The sequence below is a fragment of the Selaginella moellendorffii genome, unplaced genomic scaffold, assembly GCF_000143415.4.
Source record: "Selaginella moellendorffii unplaced genomic scaffold, v1.0 SELMOscaffold_46, whole genome shotgun sequence".
Classification (NCBI taxonomy): Eukaryota; Viridiplantae; Streptophyta; class Lycopodiopsida; order Selaginellales; family Selaginellaceae; genus Selaginella; species Selaginella moellendorffii.
The window spans coordinates 980,917-999,113 of NW_003314307.1; the positions used below are offsets into that span (position 1 = coordinate 980,917).

At 39.2% G+C, this 18,197-nt stretch overlaps 5 protein-coding genes and 1 non-coding gene across 6 annotated transcripts; 4 read left to right on the forward strand and 2 right to left on the reverse strand.

Annotated features, from left to right (window-relative positions):
* The first annotated feature begins 5,390 nt into the window (after window positions 1-5,390).
* Window positions 5,391-6,795, forward strand: LOC9657354 (alpha-soluble NSF attachment protein 2). The gene is made up of 8 exons (XM_002980788.2): window positions 5,391-5,562; window positions 5,618-5,740; window positions 5,803-5,882; window positions 5,963-6,114; window positions 6,178-6,337; window positions 6,389-6,436; window positions 6,496-6,576; window positions 6,651-6,795. The coding sequence occupies exons 1-8, from the start codon at window positions 5,421-5,423 to the stop codon at window positions 6,729-6,731; spliced, it is 867 nt and encodes a 288-aa protein (XP_002980834.1). The 5' UTR covers window positions 5,391-5,420; the 3' UTR covers window positions 6,732-6,795.
* A 65-nt stretch (window positions 6,796-6,860) lies between these two features.
* LOC9657009 (translocase of chloroplast 34) lies at window positions 6,861-8,418 on the forward strand. Its single transcript, XM_002980789.2, has 7 exons — window positions 6,861-7,087; window positions 7,149-7,256; window positions 7,313-7,437; window positions 7,494-7,758; window positions 7,823-7,882; window positions 7,933-8,094; window positions 8,162-8,418. Exons 1-7 carry the CDS (start codon window positions 6,995-6,997, stop codon window positions 8,300-8,302), a joined length of 954 nt encoding a protein of 317 aa, XP_002980835.1. The 5' UTR covers window positions 6,861-6,994; the 3' UTR covers window positions 8,303-8,418.
* An 18-nt stretch (window positions 8,419-8,436) lies between these two features.
* LOC9657010 (peptidyl-prolyl cis-trans isomerase ppi1) lies at window positions 8,437-9,382 on the forward strand. Its single transcript, XM_024685899.1, has 7 exons — window positions 8,437-8,506; window positions 8,561-8,621; window positions 8,683-8,725; window positions 8,779-8,927; window positions 8,996-9,120; window positions 9,171-9,288; window positions 9,348-9,382. The coding sequence occupies exons 1-6, from the start codon at window positions 8,439-8,441 to the stop codon at window positions 9,280-9,282; spliced, it is 558 nt and encodes a 185-aa protein (XP_024541667.1). The 5' UTR covers window positions 8,437-8,438; the 3' UTR covers window positions 9,283-9,288; window positions 9,348-9,382.
* Window position 9,383: 1 nt separating this feature from the next.
* LOC9657011 (membrane steroid-binding protein 2) lies at window positions 9,384-10,753 on the reverse strand. The gene is made up of 2 exons (XM_002980881.2): window positions 10,255-10,753; window positions 9,384-10,124 (listed from the first exon to the last, which is right to left on the reverse strand). The coding sequence occupies exons 1-2, from the start codon at window positions 10,623-10,625 to the stop codon at window positions 9,554-9,556; spliced, it is 942 nt and encodes a 313-aa protein (XP_002980927.2). The 5' UTR covers window positions 10,626-10,753; the 3' UTR covers window positions 9,384-9,553.
* A 162-nt stretch (window positions 10,754-10,915) lies between these two features.
* Window positions 10,916-10,988, forward strand: TRNAF-GAA. Its single transcript has one exon. It is a non-coding gene; the product is annotated as a tRNA-Phe (tRNA).
* Window positions 10,989-11,059: 71 nt separating this feature from the next.
* Window positions 11,060-13,396, reverse strand: LOC9657355 (protein CYPRO4). The gene is made up of 2 exons (XM_002980882.2): window positions 11,558-13,396; window positions 11,060-11,481 (listed from the first exon to the last, which is right to left on the reverse strand). Exons 1-2 carry the CDS (start codon window positions 13,091-13,093, stop codon window positions 11,209-11,211), a joined length of 1,809 nt encoding a protein of 602 aa, XP_002980928.2. The 5' UTR covers window positions 13,094-13,396; the 3' UTR covers window positions 11,060-11,208.
* Window positions 13,397-18,197: the final 4,801 nt, after the last annotated feature.

Here is an 18,197-nt window from a genome sequence, read left to right on the forward strand (position 1 = left end):
CCAAGCTAAACATGTGCGACAAAGTGGTGATCAGCACCTTTAGGAGATATCACAACAGCAAAGTACATGGCAGCTGAGGTGGTGGAGAACAAGGATTGGAGCTCTACATGGCAGCCTACTCCACTTTCTTACAGACAAAGCCATGAACTGTTTTTAAAAAAGCCATTTCTGAAGGAATAAGATAGCATTAAATAAACTGTTGTGTATGTATGTGTTTATAGACACAACTTTGAAGCCATGAGCTTGGTTTGATTCGGTACATGATATTTGTACATTAACTCAGGGCATAGAAAAGATTTCCGTGTTTGATTTTATTTAGTGTTTTGCTCTCTCTCGTAAAGGTATTAGGTAAAAAAAAAAAAGTCTATATGTCGTTCCAGATCACGATCCTAAAAATGCTTAAAACATTCAAAAGGAAACGTGCAGGCAGAAAACAGTTCAGAAGAGTGACCTGCACATACAAGAATCTCTATTCTATTGTGCTATTGCTATGTTTGCTTGAAAACAAAACAGAAAAAAACCAAAAATACTTATCGATACGAATTTCCGATAGTTGTCAACTCAAAATAGTTGAGAGTGGCATATCCTTCGAGGTTAATGTAATTACAGAATATGTATTTAAAATCAATGATATAGAAAAGGCTGAACTTTTTACAATCGAGTAAGCTTTCCCACACTTTCACATTCAAAACTTTTAACATAACCACCTATGAAATCTCATGCTTGAATATTTCTATATATTGCATAAATGAATTATATTGATTATATTGATCATATAAAATTATATAACCAATTATATAATTCGGCTACTTAGATGTTAGATCCAGGATAATGTATATATCCTGGATTATATACATCCACATCACTGTGAATCCACTAATCTAGAATTCTAATTGTATAAGTACATACCAATCAATACCAAGAAAATTAGTGATTAAAGTCCCAGCTATGCTGGGAGCATCGTGTTTATTCCTAATATTTTAGTAACTTCAAAGAGTTGTAATAGCAATTGTAATTTTTAACATAATCATAATGATAACATACATAGTTAAACATAATATAATATTTATATTAAAAATCCCTTCTACAATTCACTCTATCACCAACACACATCATAACATAATAAATTAAACTCATAACATTATATCACATTTAAAATTCTGATTGTTGAGTGAAGTCTTCTATTGTAGTCTTCTATTGTATTTTCGATTGTATGGTGTTAGTGATTCACACTAATTATACAAGGTACACATAAAATGATTATGATTCATTATGTATGATGCATTACTAACCATATCAATTTTAATATAAAATTCCATATGGCATATGAAGTGTAGGCGATGTTAGCATAATACTTGAATATGAAGTGTTGCATATATCAAGAAAAATGTATCACATGCTTGAAAACTCTTCTACGATTGTTCAAGTACCCCTTGAACACCATGTTCCCACACATGCAAACTTCACCAAAGGTGACACTGTCCTCGGCAACTGGTTCCAGAGTTTCGGAGTTGAGCACCTGTAAGCTGTCAAGGCAAATGTATTTCACGCCCTGCCGAGCCTTGAGCATGATTTGAATATCGTGTTTTGTGTTAGTGATAGAGTCAATTGTAGAAGGGATTTTAATATAAAGATTATATATGTTTCACTATATATGTTATCATTATGATTATGTTAAAAATTACAATTATGATTAGAACTCTTAGAAATTACTAAAACATCAGGAATAAACACGATGTTCCTAGCATAGTTGAGACTTTAGTCACTAATTTTCATTGCTCCTGGTTTGATAATGTTATTATACTATATTAAATATAGAACCATAGACAAAATATAAAAATATTATTATTTAGGTGCTACATCTAAATTTTTAAACAAATATTAATATTTTATAAGATATTTTTTATATTTTACATTTTTTATATTAAAGTGTTACTTTAAGTATATTAAAATATAATAATGCTAAAAAATATAGATTTAAAACTCACTTAAACTACATACATTTTATAACTTTATAAAATATAAATACTGTTATGTAGATTAGTACTTATTAAAGTTAAAGTATTATATTACAAATCATTAACATTGTTTCTGTATATCTTTTTATATAGAGAAAATGCTAATATAAATTAAAATTATTATCTCAACGTTTCATTGATTTTTATTTAAATGTATGGCATTATAAAAATGTTATTGAGGCTAATATTTTTCAGTGAAAGGTAAGGTTTTACTCTGATATTAGGGTATTGAGGATGTGTAATCATTTTTTTCTGGAATGACATTTTTGTAGGTTGTAGCCTTTTGTATGATGTCTAATGTTGCTCAATCATATTTTTATCTGTATGTCATTATATTTATTTATCAAATATTTATTTATCACTTCATCAATTATTAGTCTTAAAAACATTATTATCACTTTATGATATTACACAAATCTTAGACTATATCTGAGCTAACAAACAACTCAATGTGATTATATTCATTTATGAGTGTATAATAAATATCATAAGATTATGGACAAAACTAAAGCTAATTTATAAGATAAAATAGCTGGATCCATTCAATTCTTATATTTTAAGTTATGAAAAAATTCATTTTCTATATTCACCACATTATTTACATTTAAACTTTATAGTATTTTTTCTATTGTGTCTGCTATATATGATCTTTCTACAAAAAAAGTATGTTTAATTTTACTAATATACTATTGAATCCATACAATACTCTTTGTTCTATAAAGGTTTTATTCTATGGATCAAAGAGTATGCTGATATATCCGTTGGGAGATATAGTATATCGAAGATAAATAGATCTTCTTTTGTAATTCTAAAATGTTAGATATTTTGATTGTATACAATGTTAAATTTATCTTAATTTTACTATTATTCATGTCCAAAGAAATGGAAAAAAATGCAATTAGATATAATGCAAGTGTTGAGGAACATAAGATCATTTTTTAATAATCATTAAATTTTCATTTGAAATTTTTATTGTCCTTATAAAAAGGTACACAAATCTAAACACATCTAAAAGATTGTTGCCATATTTGAAAAGCAATTTAGATTTTACAAAACCAAAGAAATATATATATACTAAAAAAAGAATAATAGGTTAGTTATGGCAAATTATATTTTTTATTGCATATTGAGCTAAATTGTTTTTAATTGAACTGTAATGACACCTGTAACTTTCATAGTTTACTAAAGAATAATAAAATTTCTATAATATGTCTGGTTTTACATTTAAAAATATACATAAGTATAAGTCTATTTACAATATCAAACTTATTCCCACCTTCTTGAAATATATGTTTAAAATTTCCTTTCATAAAACAAATCAAATGATATTCCTACAGGTGTGCACTCAAAACTCTTGGACAAGGTATATTATTTATAATTATTATTTCTTAACTCCAAAGGATGTAGATATTGGCAATAAAATTTAAGTGTTATAGATGGGTTTTACAAGATGACAAAGATATAAAAAAAAGTATTGAGAAGTAAATTTGAATATTATAAAATAAATAAATTAGTGTATAAACTTTTTAAGTTAAAAACCAGATAAAGTTGCAAGAATGAAAATAAAACAGTTCTATTATTTTTAAATATAAATTACCAATTATATAATTAACTATTTTAAATTTTAAATTTGGAGAAATTGTTGACTATATAAATATAAAAAATATGTACATACTTGAATAAATTTAAAAATCATCATTTGTTTTGGAGGATTTTTATTTGTAAAATTAACTTTATAAATCATATTGAGTCTACAAGAGAAGAGTTTTCTACAATATTCATCTTAAAATTAATATAAATCATAGTTGTAAATATTTCTTTGATAAATGTTTTAATAATATTTGCTATATTTGTGTTGTAAAAACATACTATATTTATATTACTTGAAACATTTAATAAATATTAATATATTTTTCTTTATATATTAATACGATATCTAATTAGATAGTATTAATTTTTATATTCTCTGAAATATAAGTATCAACAATGTAATTTCTATAGTATAAAATGAAGAAGTATTGAGAGCAAAATGCAATAGTAACACTTTACTCACAAATGATAAGCTTAATAATACAAAGGATTTCTTAAATAAATAATAAATAAATAAATATTTATATTAATTCTTATTTAAAATTAAATAATGTATCATTTAAAAAATAGTATAATATTAATATTTACATAATATTGTCTTAGATCCATATTTACATTTAAAACATTAATACTGTTATAATCTAGGTTAATCTGTAATCATGTTCACCTTTATATAATTGCTGAATATTAACTTGTGTTAAATCATTTAATAGTAATTTATTTTTAAATTGGAATCCATATTTTTATAATAGTACTGTTTTGTCTTAATACAAACATTATAATCCAATATAGTAAATGTTTTTGTTTGTACCTCTTTTCAAACAACTCTAATATAGTTGGATATCTAGATAGATTTACTTATGTATATTTTGAAATGTAAAACCAGACAGATAATAAAAATCTAATATTCTTTAGTAAACTATGAAGGTTAGAGGCATCAGATAAAAACAGTTTACCTCAATATGCAATCAAAATTATAATTTCCAAAAAACTAACCTATTATTTTTTTATAGTATATATAATTCTTTGGTTTTGTGAAAAGTCAATTGCTTTTCAAGTATGGCAGCAATTTTGTAGATGTGTTTAGGTTTGTGTACCTTTTTATATAGGCAATAAAAGAATATAAATTCAAATTTAATGATGATTAAAAAATGATCTTATCTTCCCTAACACTTGCATTATTATCTAATTGCATTATTGTCCATTTATTTGGAGATTTATAGTAATAAAATTAAGATAAAATAAAAATAAACATGCCAAAGAAATTTAAAAAAAAAATAGATTGAACAATTATAATTACAACTACATTTTTTCAAATTGAAATATTCTCTACTACTCCCAGCGGAGCTGGGATCCTTGCTGACTAATTAATTCTATAATGACTAGGTCGTCTATATAGAATGACTGTATATAAAGACAACGAGCCAGTCTATACCAAAAATCCCTTTACCATGCCATCCCATTAACTGCTCTTACCTCTGGAATGCCCAAATAATATACCAAATTGAGGAATATGATTAAGCTGTGTTGAATAATTCTTTTAAGCTTTGAGTCCAAGCTTGTATTATTCTATTCCAGTAAACCATTTAAGAAATAGTGTTTGGTTGCAATCACTAAGTAAAAACTAAATAAACCAAGTGCTTGTTACATATTGAACTTAAGCAAGTTTTATTAAATTGTTCTCTTTTTAAAATTAGCATCTAACTATCCCAGCGGAGCTGGGTTCCCTGCTAGTTGTATTTATTAGCTTAAAACTTTTGAGAATATTCTCTACCTTTGTACCCTAGATGCGCTTAGGGCTCTTGGTTCGCCATGGATGCCCTGGCCAAGGCGAAGGAATTCGAGAGCAAGGCGGATCGCAAGCTCAAGGGCTGGGGGCTCTTTGGGAACAAGTATGAGGATACAGTGGAGCTCTTGCAGCAAGCTGCGAATCACTACAAGGTCGCCAAATCATGTAAGTTTTGGGAGCCAGATCTCCGCGCATCTTTCTCAATCCAGGGTTTTTCCAGGGGACAAGGCCGCCAATTGCTTCGTCAGGGTCGCCGAGATGCACGTCAAGCTCGATAGTCGATACGAGGCCGCCACGAGCTACGTTGATGCGGCCAAGTGCTACATGAAAAACAAGCCACAAGGTAAAATAGCGCATTCTTCTCCGCATCACACTGCTTCGTTTCTTTGTTTTCCTTTCCTTTAGATGCGATCAATGCGCTCAATACCGCGACTAATATTTTCTTGGAGATGGGAAAGCTATCGATCGCTGCGAAGCATTTCAAGGTACCTTCTATCAATTCCTTTGTAATGTTCTTGGTCAGCTTAACGCGTTTTTTTACTTTTTTTTTTTCCAACTTTTTTAGGATGTGGGAGAATTGTACGAAAAGGAAGAAAAGTGGCAGGAAGCTATGGAAAGCTATGAAAAAGCTGCCGACTTTTATCAAGGAGAAGAAGTGACGAGCTCCGCGAACCAATGTAAACTAAAGGTTGCTCAATTTGCATCCCAACTCGAGCTGTAAGCTAGAAATGTCTCTTTTTTCGCTTGTTTTCCTCTTATCTCTCTTTTTTCTTTTTGCAGATATCCAAAAGCTATTGAGGTGTACGAGACAGTGGCCAAAGACTCGATGGGAAACAATCTCTTGAAGTACAGCGTCAAGGGGTATTTGCTGAGCGCTGGTTTGTGCCATCTCTGTAGTGCTGATCATATAGCCATCCAAAATGCCATCGAGAGATACGAGGTACCAAAGTTTTTGCTCCAGGAGTTCTGTCTAAATCATGAAACTTTGCAGGACTTGGATCCAACATTTTCGAACACGCGAGAGCACAAGTTTCTTAAGGTGAGAAACGTGTTTTTTTTCTCCCTCCCTCTCCTTTTACAATTCCCGATGGATCGCAGGATCTAGCCGAGGCGATCGAGCAAGAGGATGTCGAGAAGTTTACAGACGTTGTCAAGGAATTTGATAGCATGACTCGACTGGTATGTTTGTGATCTTTTCTCTCTGTCGACGTTGTTTCTTCGTCCTCACTCGATCATTTTTTTGTATTTTCAAGGATGGCTGGAAGACCACAATGCTGCTGCGAGCGAAGAATGCTATGAAGGCCAAGATTGACGAAGATGATGATCTCACATAGAGATGTGACAATCCCCTTTGATTGATATATATATAGCGTTGTGACTTTGTGTTCGCTTGTTAAAGTGTAAAGTGGTCTTGGGTTCGAATCTTTTCCTAGCAAATATCTCTCAAAAGCCCTAAACCACTGGGCAGCACATTGCCCTTATCCGCGACCGCGAGGGCTCCTCTCTTTCGGGTACGTGATTCTTGGTCTAGATTCAAGCGCGCGGCGCCACATTCGCAGCTGGAGTAATCGATTGAGCGCGCGCCGCCACTCCAGGGATGGGAAGCACCAAGGAATGGTCGGGCATTAACCAATTCCCCGTTGCTACGCAGACTGCGCTCCACGGGCTGCTTGGCAAGGTCCGGCAACAGGTTAGTTCTTCCAGGAATTTCTTTCTTGCGGGTGCTTGAGAATTTCGCTTCCTCCTCGCAGAATGTGGATAGCATGACTGTTCTAGTGCTTGGAAAAGGTGGAGTTGGAAAAAGCTCTACGGTGAATTCTATAATTGGTGAGAGAGTAGCAGCCGTGAGCGCCTTTCAGGTAAATTCTACTCTTTCATTTCGCGCATTCTCAAAATCGACTTTTTCTTTCTCCAGTCGGAGACTTTGAGGCCGCTCTTCGTTTCACGGTCCAGAGCTGGATTTACTTTGAACATTATCGACACTCCCGGTTTGATCGAAGGTGGATGGGTGAATGACCAAGCACTAGAGATTATCAAGAGGTTTGTAAGATTGTTCTCTCCTTCGTTTTTGGAGGTGACACTTTCTTCTTTCCCAGGTTTCTCATGGACAAAACTATTGATGTGGTTTTGTATGTGGACCGGCTCGATGGTTACCGAGTTGATAGCCTCGACAAACAAGTCATCAGGGCCATCACTCGTAGCTTCGGTCCTCAAATCTGGAAGCTTTGTTTGCTGGTGTTAACTCACGCACAGCTTCCTCCTCCGGACGGTGCTAGCTATGACGACTACGTGCAGCAGAGATCCGAGGGGCTCTTAGCGGCTATAAGGCATGAAGCTGGCTTCAAGAAAACCGATCCCGACGTATGTAACGCTGGACCTTTTCATCCTTGTTCTTCTATGGTTTAGCTGATTTGTTCTCTTTCAGATACCTTACGCTCTCGTGGAAAATAGTGGGCGTTGCAGCACTAATGCTGGTGGTGAAAAGGTAACCATTTTTCTTTCTCAAAGTCACTCTTTTTGATAAACTCTTTGCAGATTCTTCCAAATGGAACCGTGTGGGTTCCAAACCTGGTGGGACGGCTCGTGCAAGTGGTGACCAACGAGCACCCATCACTGCTGGTGGACAAGAAGCTCATCGAGGGTCCCAACGCGAATAACAGGGGGAAGCTTTGGATCCCGCTGGTGCTGCTCGCACAGGTAATGTGTAATGCTTTCGCTTCTCCAAAGTCACCCTGAAAGTTTTTTCCTTTCGATCGATTGGCAGTATTTCTTGGTGGTGCGACCGATCCGAAAAGCCATCGAGAACGATATCCAGGAAGAAACCCGCCGAAAGCCCGCCTGGGAAACTTTCGTGGATGACTATAACAGCTTGAACGAGATCAATGCCAGCCGGAGGGGGCGCTAGAAGAGAAAATTTTTGTTTAAGCATATCGAATATTCTTGAAGGTTTGATGTGAGCCGTCGATTACAGGCTTTCGATCCTGGTCGTTTATGAGGAATATACGTGTAACGGCTTTCGCACGAGAATATTATCTAGGGCAATGTCGGTGGTGTTGTGCTGCACGCACGGCCGCTTGGAGATCGATCTCTTCCTGGAGGATGCGCCAAGGTAGGGCAGCATCGATCGCGCGCAGGGTTTTGATGATCGCGGTGCCTCGCGCAGGACTTGCCGGAATTTTTTGGAGCTTTGCAAGGCGGGATACTACGATGGGATCACATTTCACGTAATCTCGCTCGTTCTTTCATCCTCAGCTCTAGTCTCTGAGTGTTCTTCCTCTTCCGCAGAAGATCGTTCCACGGTTTATGTGCCAGACCGGCGATCCCTCAGGCAAGATCGTGAAATTCTTGCTAGGAGAAATTCTAACTATAATCTCCTGGCAGGCACTGGGAGAGGAGGCTACTCGATCTATGGGGCTCGATTTGACGATGAGATTTCCGCCAGGCACAACCACGACGCGACAGGGATAGTCTCCATGGCAAATTTTGGTCGCAACACAAATGCTTCCCAGTTTTTCATTCTCTTCAAGCCCGTGAGTGTCGATTTTTTTCTTTCTATTCTCTTTGGATCGTCTAAATCCTTTGCAGCATTGAAGCACAGAGCCCGCATCTGGATGGAAAGCACACGGTGTTTGGGAAAGTGAGGGAGAACTCGCTCGTGGTTTTGGACAAGATGCAGCTGGTCAAAGTGAAGAAGAACAACGTGCCAGTGGAACCAGTGAAGTTGTAAGCGCTGATTCTTTTCCATTTCTCGATTGATCAGGGTGCTTTCACAGATATGTTGCTGAGGTTTTGGAAGATCCATGGGAAGGAGAATCGCTCCCAGCTGATGCGTGGATTCCTCCCAAACCTCTTATTGGATCCAAGCACATATGTTGCATCCAATAGCTCCAAGTACAGTTTCTTTGCTCGCTTCTATTTCATCAGGAACGTTTTTCCTTCTTTTCTTGTAGTTTCAGCTGATAAGAGTCAGATTTGCACGATCCAAATCATAGTAAGCGCGACTTTTTCCATTTCTTCACATCTAAACGATCACATGAACAGGAAATCCAAAACTGCTCCACAAAACAACGCAAATTCTAGACAACATCTACGTCTACCACGAACCAACGATTATTTAGCTCCAAACCTTCTTCTGATCGATCCATCCATCCATCGCTTAAGCTGCTGAAGACGAGTTAAAGCTCTCCTCTTTCTCATCGTATCGATCCCTGACCCCCGCATCTGTTGTTACTGTAGTCTCGTCCTCTGAGTCGTGTTCTTGTCCAGCCTTCTTCGCCGATTTGTCCTCTCGATCCCTTTCGTCTTTCTCATCGCTCGTCTCCGCTCCGGGAAGAGCTTCCTGTCCCTTCTTCTCGTCACCACCACCCTTGCGTTCCTCGAAATCTTTCTTATCCTTGTGTTCCTCGGAAACTTTCTGATCGTCTTTCTCCCCGAGGCTTGTCTTTGTCTCATCACTGCCCTTGTACTTCTTCTCGTCCCCCTCCATCTCCATACCGACGCTTGAATCGTCCACCACCTTGTCCTCCTTTTTGGGCTTGACGGCTCCGACTCTGGGATACTTGCTGGCGAATTTGCTCTCCCAATCCTTGAGAACTTCGAGCTGCTGGCTGCTCAATCCATCCAGATCACCGCAGAGATCACCCTCGTCAAAACTCATCTTCGCCAAAGCGCGGCTGGCATCTCTTCCAGCGAAAACGGCATAAGGCCCACCAGGCCCGTAGAAATCCCTGCAAAGATAAGCAATAGTATCACCAAGCACGAAAAGGAAAGAAGAAAAATGCAGCTCTGATCGATCAAGAAAGGAAAAGCTGATCCATCAATCTAAGCACGAAGAAGAAAAGAGAGCTGTGACAGTACCTGGCAGAAGAAACGTTGTAAATCCTTCCCTTGATCGCCATGAGCAGCGGCTTGCTCGAATCCTTCCCATCGTACGCCGCGAGCTCCAAGAGAGTGACCTGATCCCCGAGCTCCACGATCGAGGGAGGATCCACCGCTGCTGCTGCCGCCGCGGCCGCCTCCTCCTCCTCCTCCTCGATGATGGCCGAGAGGGGAGCGGCGCCGATTTGCGATGGAGCAAGAATCCCAGAGACGAGGTAATACGCACCAAGAAGCAGCGCGATGATGGTGAAGAGCACGATGGGCGGGAGGCCCGTGTGGGATTCGATGTAATCCATCCCCTGGGCGGCCAGGGAGCTCATGTTGTGCGCCATCTCGCGGAGCTGATCCATCGTTATCCGCGTTGCTGGAGACGAGAGAGAGTGAGATGGAGGAGAAAATGTGGTGGCGCCCTCTCACTGGCAAAAGCGACCAAGCTCTTCCTCCTCCGCCCTAGGTTTTCTTTGAGAAACTCAAACAACCTGACACGTGTAACCATGTAACGCATGGAATAGAAAGAAATGTAATGCGATTCGCATGGGTACAATACAGTAAACATTGAAAGCATTTGCTATGATTTTAAAAGATCGTAAATAATAGCTAGAATATAAATATGAAACTAGTTTTATGTTAATCAAACTAAGCGGGGATAGCTCAGTTGGGAGAGCGTCAGACTGAAGATCTGAAGGTCGCGTGTTCGACCCACGCTCACCGCATTTAATAATATGCTTAGATCACTAATAACGTTATTTAATTTAAAATCTGTAGTTTTCATTTTAAATAACTGTTGTCACTACTTAAAAAAACAATTAAATTTTTCTTTAGTTGGTTACAAACAGCAAAGAAAAGAGCAAGAAATTAGCGCGCGAGTGCGTACTACTCCCATGTCAAAAGTCTCCAGTTTTACCGTGAATGGATTCTTGTGTTTTTCCTGTTCTAGATGTTGAAGGAGGTGACGTGCTTTGGCGTGGCGACGATGAGCGGCGCTTCCGGCGATTTCCCAGTGACGAAGTTGTCGTGCATGAACATACTGTCCACGATGTTGTCCTCCTTTGGCACAATCTTGTAGCAGTAGCAGCTCTTGAGCCCCTCCCCCGCGTTCTTGTAGCAATTGTGCTGGCTCTGCTTCACGCGCTTGAAATCCCAGATCACGGTGTAGTTCCCCACGCTCACCACCAGATGCCTCTCCTCCCTTCCACCCTCCGTCACCTGAGACAGCAGCAAACCAAAGCGATGAGCGAATCCAAGCAACTCAAGAGGAAAGAAAGACGAACGAACAACTTACCCAGGAGAAGTGACCACCGTGGAACTTCTGGTTCTTCCCAGCGGCAAACGCGTCCACCGGCGTGAGCTTGAGCAGCCGCGGCGTCGCCAGCTTGTGCCCCTTGCTGCCCATCCGCCCCGTGAAGCCCGTCTTCATGGATCCATCCTTGTCGATGAACAGCGTGCTCATGAGGATGAGATACGTGTCCGTGGTTCCCAGCACCCAGTGTCCATCGTAAGTCACATCCACATGAGTGATCGGCGAGCCCAGCCCCGGGAACGCTGTTTTAGCCTGCCGCATCGACGTCTTCCCGTAGAGCCGGATCTTTCCATCCTTGGATCCCACCACCACGGCTCCATCTCCGGTGGAAGCAAAGCACTGGAAGTTCGTGCCCCTCGCAAACTGATGACCCTCGTTCCAATTCAACACCGGGCTCGCGATGTCCTGGACGATTCCGTGTCGGTCTCTCATGTCCCACCGACAGAGCCTGTTGTCGTCGAGGCCGAGGAAGGTCGAGAGCGACGAGTCGAGCTGAGCCGACTTGCTGTCGTTGGTCACGTCCCGCATGGTGATGGGAGTGCCATCCTTCTCAAACTTCCACTCGGCCACCGTCTTGCCCGACTCGAGATCCAGCTGCCGGACGTTCGTGGAGTGGTTCTTGCCATCTTTCGCCGGGCTGAGCAGCATCATGTTTGCCTCCCCCCGGATGAGCATCGCCTTCTTGGGTGTGCTGAACGAGTCGGAGCTCGAGCCGCCCAGGCGGACGGACGCCTTCTTGCCTTGCAGCCCCGTGGGTGTGTTTCGAAACGCCTCGACCCGGCTGTCGCTCACCAGGAAGCTGTTGTCTTTGGCACCCAGCGCGAGGCTGCGAATCCCTTCGTTGAGCTCGTCGATGTAAGTCTGCTTGAGATCTTTAACCTGTCCCTGCTCTAGAGTCTCTTCCGCGTCCTCCCAGATGGACTCATCAGCGTCCTGTGGCTTCACCCAGCCGATGAAGTCCTTCCCAAACACCTTCACCTTGTTCTCCTCGGTCGCCTCGAGCTGGTAGCTGTTCTCGAAGACGCAGTTGTGGTACTCGGTGGTGAAGTCCTTGTAGTCCTCCTGGGATGGGAAGCGCATCGCCCACACACCTTGGAAGACGAAGTCGACTCGCTGCTGGTCCGAGTAGAACTTCATCTGGAGCCTCTGGTCGACCTTAGCTCGGATCCTCGTCCCCACGCACAGCAGCCAGTGATCAAAGTGGCCACTCCCTTCGGCCTCGTCCATGTACTCGTCATCGTCGACCTCGCTGCCTTCTTGGAGCTCGCTCTCGCGCATAAACTCCCATGGCACCAGCTTCTCCGCGACGACCCACTTGGTCTTGGCCGAGATGTAGTGGTAGAGCTTTACCTTTTGGGAGCCCGGCTGTGGAGGCCGCGATGGAGTCCTTGGCCCGGTTTTCTCCTTGTCGGAGCGGGCGCTGTGATAGCTCCCCTGTGACGAGGAGGAATTCTCCTCCTCCTCCTCCTCGGCCTCGGAATCGTCCAGCCGCCCTTCCCTGCTCTCGCTAGCGCCCATCTCTACTCTACTACCCTCAAACCCTAGCGACGAACAGCTGCCCCGATGCGATTATTCCTTCTCCCCTGGGGCGTGAGCTCTCCGCAATGCGAAATGCGCCGGGTCCCTGTCAGCGACTCGCCACAGACTCCACGGCCTGGAGAAGATCTGTGGCCGCTGCGAAGGCGGCCGGCGCTGGAATCTCCTGGCGCCGAGGAAATCCCTGTGCTTTCGATCGATCTTGCAAGAACGCGCAAGAACACGCTCTCTCTCTTACTCTCTTCTCTCTCTTCTCTTTCCAAGACCCGTTTGAACCTCCTCGTACGAAAGCGCTCCAGGCCGTACACGTGGCACGATCTGGGCTAGTGCGTGAAAAAGCTACATGTGGCGGATATAAAAAGCCCACCGCCTCAATGAGCCCTAACCTAGGTTAAAAGAAAAGGGTCCTTTTAATTATCAATCTAATTACTCTATGCTGGATGGATTATGCTATGGATTACCACGCTCCATGTTCTTCAATCTTAAATTTAAGTTCCAACCATTTCATAATCATGAAATCCTTCAGCATTCATGGCAGAATATCTATCTATATGATGTTTTGTGGTGCTGATGGATGCTGAGACCATGAGACTGATGGATGCAAAATGCAAGGGTTTGTGAGTTTTGTTTTGCGCTTTATGCTTCATACTCTTCAAGCTCCAAGCATGTAGTCTTCAAGCTCTAAAAGTAGGCTTCACTTTGTAGGCTTCACCTTGCTCTTGCTCTTCCTAGCTCTTTTTGGTTTCAGTGGACTAGCCTCTTGGCAATAACCTTGGCTTAATCTTGGCTGTTTCAAGAGGCTAGAGGACCATCCTGTTTCTATGAACCCAGAATTCAACTGAAATTGCGCCTTGGAAAAGGTAATTACTGTGAGAATAAAAACCCAAAGCTATGCTGTAGTCATCCATCAAATTTATGTTTGAAGAATAGCTGTGAGATCAAAACGAGGAAACATTTAAGAAAGTGTCACATTGTCGATGAGGTTTATAATTGAACTCCATCTGAAGTGAATCTTGGGCACATACACACACACACTCGGGATCTTTCCAATGAAACTACAACATGCTGCATAGTGATTTGTGTGATCTTTTTCCCGGAAAATTGCAATTTCTCACAATCCCATTGATGCTGTCACAAGTTGCATCAGCTTCATAGCGCCTGCGCCTTCACAGCAGTTGAAGGAGAAAGCAAGTGCAAGAAGTAAATTGCAAGTGTTTTCATGACTCTCATTGCTAAATTAATCGCTAGATTAAGGTTGTCTGATACTGGAGATTGTATACTCCGTCAGTCTTAATTTCCAAAAGAGCAAGTCAATGTAAACAACAATTGGCTGGCCAAGCAAAGTTCAAGATACTACACGAGAGAAATATAAAAAAGAAAAGCCCTTCGCAGCTCTCTTCTAAGGATTATTCTCAGAATTCTTACAGGTTTCACCAAGAGGCTTCCGCTTCGCTTTAGGGCCAAATTCAGCCTCCAGCTGCTTGTAACACTCTTGAAGAATGCGTATGTGATCTGGGTTGGCATTGGCACTGAGCGCATCGATATGCTCTTTCGTCACTCTCTTGGACAGATTCTTGATCCGCTCGTTGTAGAAGAGCTCGTCCTCCCATGGATCGGTGCCATCCTCCCAGTTATGCGCCCTCTCCAGCTTCCTCCGCTCCTCCCTCCTCCTTTCCTTCTCCTTCATCGTCGCCTCATCCATCCCCCATCGATTCGCCATAGCCTTGAAAAAAAACCCTGGCCTTTTATGCTCCACGTATCTATAGGAGAAAAAGGGCAAAAAGGCTCTAAGCTGATCCATCTTTGCTAGGAGCTCGAAAGCGCTCTCCATTTGCTGCATGAGTTATGAACTGCCATGTACCGGATGGGAATTTGATCAAAGATCTCCCGATAATTCCATGAGCGTCTAGATAATATATGCTTTTTGGAGGGTCTTGCAGCATGGCATGGGACTATGGGGTTGAGAATATATAATTTGAGGCACAGTAGAACACGTCGAATTTGACATGTCCCTTTGTTTCACTCGAGGGAGCAAACTTGAGTTTTCTAAGTGCAGTTTATATTTATTTAAGAATTTTTAAATTGAATGTGCTATTTGTTTTACATTTTTGACATAATAATATATCCTATTCTTCCTCATCCTTAATTTCTTCCCCTCATGTGTAGACGTCCTCACCTTTGTCAAATCCACGCTAGCAGGAGATCAGCAACATCTAAACAACTATCAAAGCTAGCACCCATCCTAGACAAGAGTGGTAACACATACCTGGTGATGCATTTAGCTGGTGGCTCTGGCCCTCTACTTATGATTGATCTGCCCCCACCTAATTTTACTTAACTGGGCATCTGCTGTGAACACAAGACCCCTCATCCCTCATCCTTCATTCTGTTTGTTTACGACCAGCGCATGACAGGCCATGGCCAAAAGCGTGAGAAGCAAGCACATCACCCATCTCAAATCCTTATGTGGGAACAAGTCCACAACCTTCATTGTATTTCTGCCATGCAAACCATTCTTAACAGTTGGGTTTTTTTTTATCTCAAATGTCATGGTGGCACTTTCAACAAGTATGTGTCGACTCAATGGCCATTTGCATCTACAACCCATAAGAACAAAATCCCAGTGAAGTAATATTGAAAAACAAGAAAAAACTGTAACCCTCATTGGTGGGAAAATGGGTTGTTTAAGAGGTGAAGCCAATCATAAGACTTAGCACACTTCTTCTATTGAAAAAATTTAAGTCCATTAGTAGAGAGAGAGTTTCCCAAATAAATTTGGACCATGTAATGTGTAGAGAGTGATTCTAAAATGTGACCTTGCTTCAAAATTCAAAACCTCATGCACAGACATTTATAAAAAGATCTTAAGTATAATTTCCCACTTGAGAAAGTGGGAAATTTCTTTAAATATGAAAAAAGTAATATCATGATTTTAATGGCTCTCATTTACAGTGGCCTAGGATCATGAGCTTACATACTGGCCTACTAACTACTCTAGGTCTAAAGGCTCTATGATTCTCAACTACCAAAAATAAATTTTTTCTAAATATTCTATTCCTATGCCTGAAATATTTAAGTATATTCTTGGACATTCAAGTTTATGCATTCATCTTTGGCACTCAAAGCTGGAGATGCTAGATTCAAGACAGAGATAAACAAAGTTGCTAAAAGTATTTTAAATCAAGAATATTGGGGATTTGACACTTTTGTTATATTTTTCAATTAGAGTACAAAGTGGATTGGGTTTGTTATGGATAACTTGAAGAATATTTACTTTCTATTTGTAAAGGGGTGTAAAGAATATATCTAAACTATTTAAGTATTCTACTCAATTTAACTGTCAAGCTTTTATTTTGTTAAACTTTTCTCTACTTCATTTGTAATCATTGTTTCATTTATAGTTTGGACTTCTTGGGAGGTTACCATTTTATATATAAAGAATATACCTAGAATATCTAAATGTATCCTAGAATAATTTCCAATTTAGTGATTAAATTTTCTTCTATTAAACTTTTTTCTAATTCATGGTTTACCCATTTTATATGTAAATAATAAAATCATAATTATAAAAATTAGATATAAATTTAACCAAAAAAATTTGACCAAGAAAAGTTTAATAAAAAGACTAAATATCCTAGAATTTATTTAAATATTCTCAAACTAAAGGATACTTAATTCCAAGGATCCTAAGACACTTGATCAATTAGAAATGGGGTATAGTGTACTTATATCCATAAACCCTTTTTAAATGCTAATAAACCTTCTTTAATATTGTTTTTTTTTAATTGCTTATAATTTATTATATTTTCTTACAAATCCACATGTGAACAAAAGTTAAAAAGCACAACTCTCTTAAAAACCCCATTCAACATATTGTGTGATTCCCCTAATTAACCAATAGAAACCCTTCTGATATCAAATGTAATTTTTTAGTTTGAAGTTTTTAATAAGTCAACTATCCCATTACCCAAACTTAATAATGTTTAATTTCATATATCCTAAACTCTAAAAAAAATGGAGAAAAAGGTGATCTACTTGGATTAGAGATAGACACTTTTATTTATTGGGCGTTTCCCTTTAAATATTCACTAGTACAAACTAATGTTTAAATTTCTGATTAAAGCTTTAAGTTTTAGAATTTAGAGCATAATCACTTACCACCAAGATATTATGTGAAAGAAACTAAGTATTGTTGAAGAGGAAATTTAGTTTACTTGGTATTTAAGCTTTATTTAGTAAAAACATACAAGAGCTACTTAGATATATATCTCATACTTAGCAATCTCCACATTCTCTAGGTTTGATATCATATTTGTTTAATATAAAACTGTAAGTGATTAAATTTTCTATTTTTGTTTAGTTGTTTAACCATACATCCAATTATTTGGAGGAGTCTCACTCATAACTTATATAAATCCTTATTTTAACTTGGGGTACTTACTACCCTTTAGTGGTGATTTCTCTAGTGGTCACCCAGCTCAGTACTATTCAAACCCAAGAATGCTTAACCTCAAATATCCCAAAACCATTAACTAATTGGAAAAAAAAATGCACTCTTGTTTATAGGCACTTTCCCTCTATATTTGAACCTCATGGATATCTCTCAAATCATTATTTTTGGTTGCTTATACATATCTATTTTCATAATTTCATTAGTAATCCAAAACTATCTATGCCATAGTTTTATTCTCTGAAACTACACTATCCATCCATGACTGACCATCTTACATTCCTTAACATTCTTAGAATGTACGAAGACATAGAAAAACACCTCCAATATCCCATCTTTAATCCCCACCAATTCCTTCCTCATCTATAATAGTGGTCATTAATACTACTATTGCATTAAAATCCCATCCATTAAATTGTACTACTTCCTCACCTCGTTTAATTATTAATTAAGAAGACCATTTTTCCTTTTCACAAACAAAGATTTTAAAATGACATTTTAAAACACCACAACCCAATGCAAAATAAATACCCTCCTCACCTTCTGCCATTGGAGTGCTTAACCATGTGGCTAAAGCAAAGTTCTAATAAATTACCCAAGATATTCCAATAAGTAATGTTCACCCATACTTGGATT

Bases quoted from the DNA above. Each gene is read 5' to 3' on its own strand.
- LOC9657354 (XM_002980788.2), top strand. From the start codon at position 5,421: ATGGATGCCCTGGCCAAGGCGAAGGAATTCGAGAGCAAGGCGGATCGC. The intron at 5,883-5,962 runs GTACCTTCTATC...CAACTTTTTTAG, and splicing joins TCGCTGCGAAGCATTTCAAG to GATGTGGGAGAATTGTACGA. The intron at 6,437-6,495 runs GTGAGAAACGTG...GATGGATCGCAG, and splicing joins GAGAGCACAAGTTTCTTAAG to GATCTAGCCGAGGCGATCGA.
- LOC9657009 (XM_002980789.2), top strand. From the start codon at position 6,995: ATGGGAAGCACCAAGGAATGGTCGGGCATTAACCAATTCCCCGTTGCT. The intron at 7,257-7,312 runs GTAAATTCTACT...TTCTTTCTCCAG, and splicing joins CAGCCGTGAGCGCCTTTCAG to TCGGAGACTTTGAGGCCGCT. The intron at 8,095-8,161 runs GTAATGTGTAAT...ATCGATTGGCAG, and splicing joins CGCTGGTGCTGCTCGCACAG to TATTTCTTGGTGGTGCGACC.
- LOC9657010 (XM_024685899.1), top strand. From the start codon at position 8,439: ATGTCGGTGGTGTTGTGCTGCACGCACGGCCGCTTGGAGATCGATCTC. The intron at 8,726-8,778 runs GCAAGATCGTGA...ATCTCCTGGCAG, and splicing joins CCAGACCGGCGATCCCTCAG to GCACTGGGAGAGGAGGCTAC. The intron at 9,121-9,170 runs GTAAGCGCTGAT...GTGCTTTCACAG, and splicing joins CCAGTGGAACCAGTGAAGTT to ATATGTTGCTGAGGTTTTGG.
- LOC9657011 (XM_002980881.2), bottom strand. From the start codon at position 10,625: ATGGATCAGCTCCGCGAGATGGCGCACAACATGAGCTCCCTGGCCGCC. The intron at 10,125-10,254 runs GTACTGTCACAG...TTATCTTTGCAG, and splicing joins TACAACGTTTCTTCTGCCAG to GGATTTCTACGGGCCTGGTG.
- LOC9657355 (XM_002980882.2), bottom strand. From the start codon at position 13,093: ATGGGCGCTAGCGAGAGCAGGGAAGGGCGGCTGGACGATTCCGAGGCC. The intron at 11,482-11,557 runs GTAAGTTGTTCG...CTGCTGTCTCAG, and splicing joins ACGGTGGTCACTTCTCCTGG to GTGACGGAGGGTGGAAGGGA.